Source organism: Chelonia mydas, chromosome 5 (assembly GCF_015237465.2).
Source record: "Chelonia mydas isolate rCheMyd1 chromosome 5, rCheMyd1.pri.v2, whole genome shotgun sequence".
NCBI classification, from domain to species: Eukaryota; Metazoa; Chordata; order Testudines; family Cheloniidae; genus Chelonia; species Chelonia mydas.
In genome coordinates this window covers 78,819,154-78,831,407 of record NC_051245.2, presented here as the reverse complement: position 1 = coordinate 78,831,407, position 12,254 = coordinate 78,819,154, and the positions used below count along the sequence as shown (strand labels likewise).

The window sequence follows — 12,254 nt, the reverse complement described above, 5'->3', positions numbered from 1 at the left end:
TGTAGGGCCCTAATTACGAACAATAAAATGAAGGTTTTTGCACACACAACCACAGTTGCAAATATTATTGGTGCAGGTTTAGAGACTGCTTTGAAAATAGTACATTGAATGAATTTGGTACTGAATGGTAATAACAGAAAGAATGGTAAAATGTCTCCCCAAATGCTAAATATGATATGTAAACAGCACTATAGCAAAAGAAAAGTTAAAAGTATATATGAATAAATCAGATCCCATTGAGAGTAGTGAGTGCTGTAAAAATTACCTCTTATTTTTCGATTAATTACTCTTCCAAATTTCTATTTTTAGCGTAAGTAAAGAGTTTTGTCATTTTTCACTGTGAAATCATTAGCTTTAAGTTACATTTCTGAATTTAAATACAGTCTTGTGGAAACAAAGAATTAATATTTTACAGGAGAGAAGAAACAAATTAGGCAGTGGAGCTTGACCCCTGATTTTGACTATGTTAAGGGTAAGATAGTGTTTTCCCCATGATCATATACTGATTTGGCTGTCCAGAGACCTAATTAGCTTCTTCAAGACAAGTCAGCAGTTGTATATTTTACTAGATGTTTGCATTTGCAAAATGCTTTATATATGTATAACCTGTATTTTTGGGAAGTGTTGCCACAATCCAAATTTCATTTTATTAAGGAAATTAAAAAACATTTGCAAGAAGTATCTTCTTCCTTAAATCTCAATCCATTCTTTTTCTGAGGTTTCCATTTTAGCTGTGAACAATGATGATGATTTTTTAAAATTTCTGCATGAAGTTAGTGGTCTGCCAAGAAGGAATGCCAGGTCACGTGCAGAAAAAGGCTAAGGGGCTTCATAAAAGCCACCAGTTCAGATAGAAATTAATGGAACCATTATTTTCCATGAGAACTGATGGCCTTTGCACAAACCAAATAAACTTCCTCTCTTGTGGTCACAAGCACAGCCTTAATAGATGCCCCCATTCATGCTGTTGGCATCATTTTCTTGCATTGCTTCTGTAAGTACAGCCTCCTCTCAAACACTCATACCCCAAAAAGGAGGTAAGGAGTTGAAAAGAACAGAATCAGAGTCTGCATCCAATGAAGAATTTTGCCATTGACTTCATTAGGTCCTAAGTTTTATTTTGACCAGTAATAACAGCAGTGGGAGTTGTGGGTGTTCAGTGCCTCTGAGAATTTAGCCAATTAATGTTTTTTTTCCCAAATCGATGAGACTTTGCATTGCACTGGGACACAGCCAGTTAACCTGTGCTAGTCAAGCCGTATGTAATGTAAATTGATGAGGCAGGTTATTAGGAGATGCATCTCCTTGGAAACTGAACAGCTTTCCCACACCTGCAGCAAACATTTCTGAATTCTGACATCTGTGTGTCTGAGACTGTCCCGGTGAAGCTATGTATGTACAGGCTACAGGATTGGGCCATCAAGTTGCTTTTGTACTAGGCCTTGCTACCTATGAAAATGCATGCGTCAGAAATCTAATGCCAGTGATTACTGATTCAGATAGACCCAGCATCGGTGTCAGTAGGAAGCCCATATTTAATATAATAACAGATTGTACAAATCATAAGAAAAGTAAAATGTTGATAACATTTCTCATTGACTTCATTGGTGCATGATCAGACTAATCTACAGACTGAACAACAAGGAATAGACTGTCATTGGAAAAAATATGCATCAATGAAAGCTACATCAATAAGGAACAGAGAGAAATCTGTAAAAATGATGCTAAATAAGAAGCCAGACTGCAAAAATCAAACAAAGAAAATGCTTTGAAAATTCAGAATGCTTAAGAAGAGGAAGGATGGTTTTGCGGGTAAAGCCGCTGAACACAGGAGATCTGAGTTGTGTTTTCAGCCCTGCCACAGTCTTCCTGTGTGATCATGAGAAAATCACCTACCATCTATATGTCTCAGTTCCCCAGCTGTAAAATAGGGATGATAATAATGACAATAATACTCCCATAATTTAAAAGTGTGTCCTGAAGATACATTTGTTAATGTTTGTGGGGTGTTCACAATACTAGAGGGATGGGGGCAATGGACGTAGCTAGACAGAGAAGGAAGGTGCATGACTGTTTAATCATGAAGTTTGAATGTTATGATAATGAAACTGCTATGAAAATGTTCAAATGGATTTTTTATATGGGATTTAAAATATAAAGTAGGTAAATATCTCTTAACCATATTACATAGGAGTCTGTATATATTTATTTTATTTATTTAATCTTGTCCATCTCTTTTTCTTATAACAAACCAAACAAATTCTAGGTGCCAATACAAGTCCTCATCATTTATCAGTCAGTTACAAAGCATTTCCTCAACAACAAGAAGAAAAGTAAAAGGAACTGAACTTAGTCTACTCGTTTTAACAAGATATCTCAAGAAAGAAAAAAACTGGTACTTACGCTGAGAGCAGTCACTGCCAATCCACCCAGGGTAACATTGACAAGATCGGTCAATAGGATTGCATGTTCCATTGTTGGTGCATGTGCAAATTCCAGCACAATTCTTGCCAAATCTCCCACTAGGACACACTGTTAAAACATTTTAGTGAATTTTTCCATAATTTCTATTTGTATTGTTTCCCTAATACTTGTAACTGAAATCTGATGTCTTGGATCAAGAAAATTCCTATTTAGGATGATGCCAAAATAAATGCTGCTATAAATTCAGTCAAGCACATTTATATTATTTATTGTACAGCTATTTCCTTTACCTAGAGGGTCCTTTTGATAATGAGCATGATGTCTCCATAATTAGAAGAAAGGTATTTTTCATACATTAGGGGCTATCTTTTCAACCAACTTCAACCTGCCTTCAGTTTCTAGATTTACAAACTGCACGTACAAAATCAGAAACCACTTTGGAATAATGTGATCTGATAAGTCTAGAATGCATGGAATGAAAAAAATTGCCACATTTGGTCGCTGTATCCATTGCAAGGGTCTTTATTACAGCATTTACCTTCATTACAGAGGGCTCCTGTGAAACCAGGTAAGCAGTCGCAAAGTCCAGTTACATGATGGCAGGGACCACTGCTGTGCACACACTGGGGGCATGCCTGACTACAACGATGTCCATAAAATCCAGGAGAGCAAACTGAAATCAGAAAGAATATACTGTCATTTCCTCTTGCATTTTCCACCCCACCATGTTCTATTCCTCTTCAACCACTAAATGGGTTAACAGTTAACCAGTTCAGAGCTACCTTCCTGTCACTTCCAGTACTGCTCCATTTACTAGGTGCATACTTGTTGAACTAGTGGTTATTGTTTTTTATCTAGTTCCAATGAGTGCTTAATCCTTGAAGATATCTAAGAAGATAAAAGTCCCTACCCTGAGGAGCTTACTACAGTCTGGTTAGTAACTGGTGACATTCAGGCACTTGAAAGGATGTTGTCACAATGGACTACCACACTGTAGTGGCACTGAAGAACAGCACTGAATGTGTCAAAGCCTATAATGACAGTGACTCAAATTCTGGCCTGACTCACACCCTGAGCAATCCCATTCATGTCAGTGGGGTTGCACAAGTTGTAATTCAGTGGCAGAATTTGGCCTAGCCATGTAGTCAGGCTATATTTCGCACCAGCCAAACAAATACAAACAAGAATGTGACTCAGATCAAACCTATTTCCCTTTAAGCAGAGGATGAGAGGAATAACTTTCATGAATTATGTATGAAAAATATGTAGATTTGAAAATTAAAGGATAAGTAGTTGGAAAAAACATTAAAACACAATACACAGGAAAATGGAGTAAGAGAGTTGTATCCTTAAAAGGAAAGACTTTCAATAAGGCTTTGCTATTATTGACTTCTCATTTTTTTTCTCACTTGTTGGACAAATCTAAATTACTTCAGCCCACTGGTGTATTGGCAGAAAGGCACAGGTGCAGCGTGTTTTCCATCGATTCTTTAGATTAGCGATTCACTAACAGTGCAGAGAGCTACACACCACCTCAGACCAGAAACACTGAGGCCTCCAGTTCATTTTGAGGCCAATGATACTAGTCCCTTCTTCAGCAGAGCTGTATCACTAGCCAAATAAAGAGACTGAAAGAAAGAAATTCCATGCAACAGGCCTTTTTTCTTTGTTTCTCTAATCCCTTATTTCCTGATAAATTAGCATATATTAGGTAATGCTTCAAGTTTAGTGTCTGTTGTACAGCAGCAATTACTATTTACCAGAGTAACCTGGTATATTTTCATTATTTTAATTTAGTTCAAAATTCAGTCTCTTAAATGTACACTCGAGACAGTTGACTTGGTCAAATCCCTCTGGAGTGCTTCACCATTTTCAGGTAAAGCACTGTGTCAGTCATAAGATTTGACTTTTTACAGAAAAAAGCATTTGATCATTAGGCCCTGTATTTGTATGACCATTTGTCTCCTTGGTCTCTAGACTGTGCAGGAGCCATTGGTTCTGAGAGCCATTTGAGTGCTAAACTGTGGAAGCCACTACACTTTGTTATACCCATAGAAAGCCAAACTACAACAAGGTTTAAAAAGAATTAGATAAGTTAATGGAGGATAGGCCCATCAGTGTCTAGTAGCCAAGATGGTTGGGGTGCAACCCCATGCTGTGGGTATCCCTAGCCCCAGACTGCCAGAAACTGGGTGTGGACAACACGGGATGGATCATTCAAAGATTGCCTGTTCTGTTCATTCCCTCTGAAGCGCTTGGAATTGGCCACTGTCAGAAGACAGGATTGTGGGCTCAGTGGACTATTGATCTGACTCAGTATGGCCTTTCTTGTGTTCCTAGGTTCTTAGTCTTCTTTTGGGTTAACTGATTTACTGAAAAAGTCCTTTGAGAGGCATACAAGTGATAGTAAAGAATAATTACACCACTTAACTAGAAATGCTTAGAGAATACTAATGCCACAGTAATATCAGGCATTTAATATTAGAGTCAACCATATTCATCTTCTTGTTCTTCTTGAAATCCTGTCATTCCTGGGCTTTGTGACTCCATCCACTCCTGGTTATGCTCTTATCTTTTGATTGTCATTGGATGGGCCTTTCTCCTTTCCTCTTTCAGTGGGGATTTCTCAGGTCTCCATCCTTGTCCCTTACTCTTCTCACTCAAAACCCTACCGGTGTATGATCTCCTTCAGAAAAAAGGCTACCATCTCTATGCTTATGACTCACTGGATCTCTCTCCCTCACCTCTTCTATGGTACAAACCGAAAAATACCGTCTGAAAAAGCTAGGAAGGTGGTGAATAGTGATTAGTACTCTTGGATGGTTAAGAATTGTACACACCCTATTATTTTTGTGATCCTGTTTTTTGCCACCCCACCTCAGCCCATTTGTTTGTCTCCTCTGTTATGTAGTGTCTTTTAGATTGCAAAACCTTTCATATTTATATGTCTGTACATATAGTCCATTTGTATGCTGTATACTGTGTTAGTGCCTAGCACAATGAGACCCTGATCTGGCTGGTATCTAGTTGCTCCTGCAACATAATAGTTAAATAATAGTAATAATTAGACTAGCAACTGCCATTGAACGCAGTGGGAAATGCAGATGTTCAGCGCTTCTGAAAATCAGGCTTCTTTTATTTAGTTGCCTAAATATGGATTTAGGACCCTGATATTAGGAACTTGGATTTGAAAATTTTGGACTTTGATTGTAAGACCCTTTACAATAGCAGTATATAAATAATAAATAAAAACATAAAACTATAGTAACAAGGAGAAGATGATTACTGTTGGGAACTATTTGATAACTGTACGTAAAGCACGTTTCGGTACACCTGTACATTAGCACAGTTAAAATGCAGAATGTGGGCCTGTTACATCATACATTACCAAAACCACATAGTGTTATATGATACACATATTTTAAAAAGGAAGAAGGGATGAAAATTTTAAAGTATTGTCCTTACTTCTTTGACAAGTGGTGCCTCTGTATCCTGGTGCACATTCACAGATTCCATCATCTGGAGAGCACGAAGCTCCATTTTTGCAGTAACAGGACAATGAACAGTTTGGACCCCATTGGCCCTCAGTGCACACGCTGTCACAGTGTATACCTGCAAGCCATTAAATACACAGAGATGTCACCAGCAACACCAGTAGTCAGATTCTATAGACCACAGATAACAAACAAGGGGGTGAAATCCTGGCCCCATGAAAGTCAAGGGCAAAACTTCCATAGACTTTAATAGGATCAGGGCTTTCATCCCCTCTGCCTTTCCTGGACTCCACAACACTGGATCCCTTTATATTCCCACTTTGATTATTTGTGTGCAGGACTTGATCCTAAGCTCTACAGCAGGAAAGCATCTCTGCAGTTCTGCTTCCACAGAACATATGAGCAACAGAAGATCCTACCTTCAAGCTTCATTCCTGCTGAGCTTTTAAGATCAGTAAAACTGAAGTTAAGCCACAATGATTTAGGAACTCTTCAGGTGCTTAGCTTCAGCTTAGCAAAGCTTAAGACTTCTACAGGGCTGAAGCCCCCAATTAGCCAAGCCTCCAGTATTACAAAAGTTTTTGGTGTCTCCCATGACCTTTATAAAACCAGGCCTTGTGCACCCCTCATTTTCACCATGGGTATGTTCTGTGTACCAGCTGCAAAGAGAAATGAAACGGAAAAGTGCAAAATAATTCAAATGCGGCATAAATGGCTTTTGGTTCCGCTGTAATGATCATTCGAGATAGCAGAAGATCATTGTCACTGCTTTGTGAGAAAAATATACAAGACAAAGCAAGCTACTTCAGAAACTCCTCTTCTGAATGTAAAAATTCTTAAGGCCTGAGGTAATTTCATGTAACAATAGTGATCGGGACAGGGAATGACTTCTAATTAGTGGTGAGCTGATTGCCACTAAGCCTCATACCAAATGAAAAAATGTAGAGCACACAAAAGGTTTCAAAACACACCATGTGAGCATTCCAAAATGCTTAGCTGCAACACAGTACTAAGGACATCCGTCATTCAGTGTTTTGTCTCTTTTTGGCACAAAACTGAATATGAAATTGCCATGACTTGAACCCCAATACAGAAACAGGCACAAATCATAATATGAACTAGTAATTAGAATCATAGACATTTTTTTCTTTGCAAACCAGCAACATTAAATCTAACTTTCCTGATTTTCTTTCTTTTCTACCCATTTTGAAAAGTTCCCCCGCATGTTAAATGCCAGTAAGCAACCACTCTGGTACTCAGACCTTATTGTGTCTACAGAACTTTGCATTAGCAACTGACGATTATTGTAGTGCCTCTATTGAATGAATCATTTGGCTAAAGAATAAAATGGACTAAATCCAGTCACAAGTACGACTTGCTTTAGAAGTATTTCCAGCAAAATATGGTTCTGGTCACTTACTGTCACACTTTTCAAAAAAGGAAAAATAGTTTCACTTGTGATATTTGAGAAAAATCTTCTAAAAACACTGAAAAGTGACAGGTTTCAGAGTAACAGCCGTGTTAGTCTGAAAAGTGAATATCTAGTGTTAGTGAAATGCTGAAAATCCTTGAAAATAAATTACCCTATTCATCCATACAGGCACAGTGTAAACTCCCCCATGCCCACCCCCCTCCCAGCCCTGCAACAAGTGCCCTGCAAACTGCCTGAATCTAATTAAGGAATGAGCACCGCTCTGGTTAGAGGAAAGGTGAATCTCCAGATTCTTAAATCTTTGGCCTCTCTGTTAAGACTGTCAAAAAGGGGGCCAAAATAGTGCCAACAGTAGTGAAAACTTCTGTCTATTAGAATCCAGATACAGGTCACCTAACAGCCATAAGATAATAACAACCCTTCGATTAATATTGACCTGAAAAGAATTTTTATTCTCATGAGGTGAAAGAGTTACTGTATCTTAACAATACCACCATCACATTTGATTTTTTGCTTCCATAGGGATCTTGATTGTCCTGCTTTTATCTATAGTTAAGACACAAAACAACCAGCTTCTCAATAACTTGGGCCAATATTTTCAAATTTAGATATTAACATTAGAAATTAACATTAGAAAAATAAGCCCATAGTTAGGCACCTAAGTGGCCTGATATTGAGACATGTTAAGGACCCCCATTTGAAATCAATGGGAACTGTGGGATTTTAGCATGTCTGAAAACCAGACCACTTAGTTAGGTGCCTAAATATGGAGTTATTTAGGTACCCAAATTTGAAAACTCTCGCCTGGGTTTATGAGTTTGTAACACCACCTGTCAAATACAACCAATTTCAGAATTAAATTGTACACTGTCTGCCTTAACTCATTCTGTTTGTGCATTATCCTTCATATCGTACACAGCTTCACACAGTCATAGCGAACACATTTTTTCACAGAGTTTCAATGAGGGCAAGTTGAGTTTCAGTATACAGTGGTCACTAGTAACAAGTCATCATTTACCAACAGCTACCACAGAGTGTTTCTGAGCTTATGTAATCCATGAGTTATGAGTTATTACAACACGGCTCCTGTGATCTGCCCACAGAGAAACCTCTATGACAGCGTTTTTCAAAGTTCAGGTCGTGACCCAGTTCTGGGTCATGGCATGTAAGGCACTGGGTCACCTTGCTTAGGTGACCCAGCGGCTCTGGTCAGCATTGCTGATCGGGACGTTAAAACTCCCAATGGCGGTGCTGCCCAGCTAAGGCAGGCTAGTGCCTACCTGCTCCAATACCGTGCTGCACCCTGAAAGCGGCCAGCTCAAATAATTATGCTTTATTATGCTCAAATAAATTTGTTAGTCTTTAAGGTGCCACAAGTACTCCTTTTCTTTTTGTGAATACAGACTAACATGGCTGCTACTCTGAAAGAAAAAAAGACAAGCCCTGTCCCCCTATAGTGGTCATGGAGAAACTTCTGTGCAGAAAACCTCAAAGATTTCCTTTTCCTTATCCTCTTCCCATGTGTTTTCTGATGGGTGAAGGTGATCAGGTGGAGAATTATTTCAGGCTACTTAGCAAAGGAAAGAACATGGCATCTCAGATACTACTGTGCCATAACTGTGGGCAAATGTTGCATTTTTAATGGTGACTGATGTATTTGGAATTGCAATTTGCACAATATAATGCATTGAAACAATTCTGAACTTTCCTTCCGCTTCATTATAAATGGAATTTCATAATATCTAAGTTCAGTATAAGCAAGGCAGGTTCCACTGTACTGAGAGGTAAAGGCATGTATAAGCATAGAGGTACATATACTGATTTAATGACATATTGTATCTCTATCTACATATTTTAAAATATCTCATCTATTAGTTGTTATTTAGAGGAACACAAAAAAGAAATTCACAGGAAAATATAGTTTTAATTTTTACATCTGTTTAAATTAAAAACTAATTTATTTTTGAGAGAAGGGTAGAAATTTCAAAAAGATTAAACAAAAAAGATAAAGAATTCTCCAGGCTCTGATTTTGTATACTACATTTCAGATAAGAGAGCTAAGCTTTATAGCAAAGCTATGAACTGAGGAAAACAAGATTTTAGTGGGGTTTGCAAGAGATGTTTTGACATAACCTTAACAGGGGTGTCAATAATACACCTGATGATGAACTATTTGATTTAAAAATGTGAATTTTCTTTCTTATGCAATAAAAGTATTTTTGATAAGTTTGTGTGTTGCTTTTGATCCTGATAAGGAGATCTGTGAAGAAATGTTTTTGCCAGGGCTGCGGACAAAGAGCTCTTTGATAGCTTCCACAAGTTGCTAGGCAATAGCTGAATGGTGATGATAAACTTCAGCTAAGCAGCTCTGAAGAAATGCTCATGCATTTAATGCCCAGTGCTTTATGCCAAGAGCCTCACATCTAAATCAGCATTCCCCCAGCATCCGAATTGCATGACTGAAGTAAATAATTCTTCAGGGGTATCAGTGTTTTCAGCCATACTAGCAGAATGTTTACATACTCCATACACTGTACTTTTAATATTTTGAGAGTAAGTGATTCATCCAAATCAACCCACATTGAAAGCTCATGGCTTATTTATTTTTGTCCTTTAAGAGGAAAATTCCATAAATAATTATTTCTGATCTGTAGTGACAGAGGCAAAACTATTGTTCCCAGACACTGAGCATGCTCTCTAGCTTACTCATCCTCCGTTTGACTGAGGAAAATAGTCCAACATAAAATAAGATAAATACCACACTACTATGCCAGTGTATTTATACCCTGTGTGGCATATGGAGTCTCCCATTATATCCTGAAGGAACAGAATCAAGACCTGTTTTTAACCAACTATCACTCCTATACACTGGAGTTAATTCTGTCACAGAACACTGCATCTGAGAGCAGGATCAGGCCCTCAAAATGCTCCATAAAATCTTGGCCTTCCATTGATTTCAATGAGGAGCAGGATTTCACCCCTTGTTCTTATTCACATGAGAAATACTTTTCCTTAAACTTACAATACTTCAGTTCAAAAGAAAGCTCAGACTTGTGAGAGGGAAAGCAGGTGCATCCTATAATAGAGAAAACCAAGGAAAGCTTCCCTAATTCTTTACTAGATGAGTTAGTGAACACTGAGGAGGGAATCAGGTTGGGGTGAGTGCTTGATGGGAAGAGCACAGGGTGCAGAGGTGGACAGTCTCAAAGGGGGATATTGTTGTTGGGGATACCTTCATTGTCTCCAGCTGAGAAGAGGGGGAGCTCTTGGTGTTCATTTAGGGGAAGCTGGGGGAATAGCTAGAACTTCAGTGTATCCCACTGGAGAAAATACAGGATCACAGAATTTTTCATATCAGTTCAGACCATTTGGAATTTCGATTTGCACAACGTAATGCATTGAAAGAATTCTGAACTTTCCATCAAGTTTATTATAAATGGAATTTCATTATATCTAAGTTCAGTATAAGTGAGGCAGTTCCACTCTATTGGGGGTTGGGGGGGAGAAGGGGCACATATAAGCACACAGGTACATATACTGATTTAATGACATGTTGTATATGGGGAAGGAATAAGTCTCCAGCCGCTTTTATAGGGAGCAAGCCACCAACAACCTCTCTACAAAATTCCTGCTGAAACAGAGGCTGGTAGCACACACCTTGTTTATTTTATTAAAGGAAGAGCCCAGTCACGTCTAAGATTTCCCAGTTTTTTAGTGGGTGATCTTTTCTTTTCAAGGCTCTATTGTTTCCACACACTGCCACCGTGTCCAATGATACTTCAGTTTTCAGTTACCACATTCTGAACAGCCACAGGAAAAAGAAATAAAATAACTTGTCTCCTTTTCTTATGTTAATCTATTGAAAGTTTGTTCTTAAAAAGAAAGCACTGTTGCCTCTGTATATAGAAGGAGTCAGAGTGCACAACCCCAACAGGTCTGGGGACACAATGAACCCACTGTAAAACATTATGGGCCAAAACAAAGTGTTATTTATTAACAAAGAGTTTATCAAACCATGTGTTTTGGAAAGTAAATGTGCTCTTTATCATAGTACAGAATTATCACAAATGTGTGGCAATATACGATTATGGTGATGGCTGTCAGTATGCTATAGCACTCACTGAGATTACGGGGATAGGACTCAGGTCCTTATGCTCCAAAATTACAGACACCAGTCAATTGAGCAAAACAAGACTCTCCTTCAGCTGTCAGCAGTATAGTGCCTATGAGACACAGCTGAGCATTATGATTCCATCAGGGTACTAGTGCTATATGCACCATTTATTACAAATAATCTTTTTAAAGAGTCAGTGATCCTCTTCTCATCTATGCTGAAGTGGATCATTTTTTGCTGTTAATGTGGGGAGGGAACGTCACAGAAAAAAAGACACAAAAGATAGCACACACTACGGGTGGAAAATTGATCTAAGCTATACAATTTGAGTTACGTTAGTAGCATAACTCAAGCAACATAGCTTAGATCTACTTCCCATGGGGTCCACGCTACGCTGTGTCGATGGGAGATGCTCTCCTGTTGACTCCCCTTACACTTGTCGTTCTGGTGGAGTACTGGAGTCGACGGGAGAGTGAGCTGCAGTCTATTTAGTGGGTCTTCAGTAAACCCACTAAATCTACTCCTGGTGGATCAATCGCCACGGGGTCGACCCACCGGTAAGTGGAGACAAGACCACAGTATGCAAAAATGCAAACTGACTAAAAGAGAGAGAGAGAGAGTGTTCTAGTTCAGGCGTCCCAGAGGACCTGCTTATTTACATCCGTGAGGCAGGTTTTGATAATTATGGCAATTCACTTTTCTATTCAGTAACAAGTGTGGCTTCCAAAGTTATGTCAGGATCACATGGTAAAAACACAACACTTCCTCATTACAGCAGACACATATGGTG

The 12,254-nt window shown here is 38.6% G+C and overlaps 1 protein-coding gene across 2 annotated transcripts in view; it reads right to left on the bottom strand.

Moving 5' to 3' along the window:
• Nucleotides 1-12,254, bottom strand: part of MEGF10 (multiple EGF like domains 10) — a 155,840-nt gene that overhangs the window by 18,840 nt on the left and 124,746 nt on the right. For both annotated transcript variants that reach the window (XM_043547395.1, XM_007060851.3), the window contains 3 exons: nucleotides 5,890-6,036; nucleotides 2,963-3,097; nucleotides 2,404-2,532 (listed from right to left, as the gene is read on the bottom strand). In XM_043547395.1, coding sequence (XP_043403330.1) covers nucleotides 2,404-2,532; nucleotides 2,963-3,097; nucleotides 5,890-6,036 — 411 coding nt within the window. The remainder of the gene's footprint in view (nucleotides 1-2,403; nucleotides 2,533-2,962; nucleotides 3,098-5,889; nucleotides 6,037-12,254) is intronic.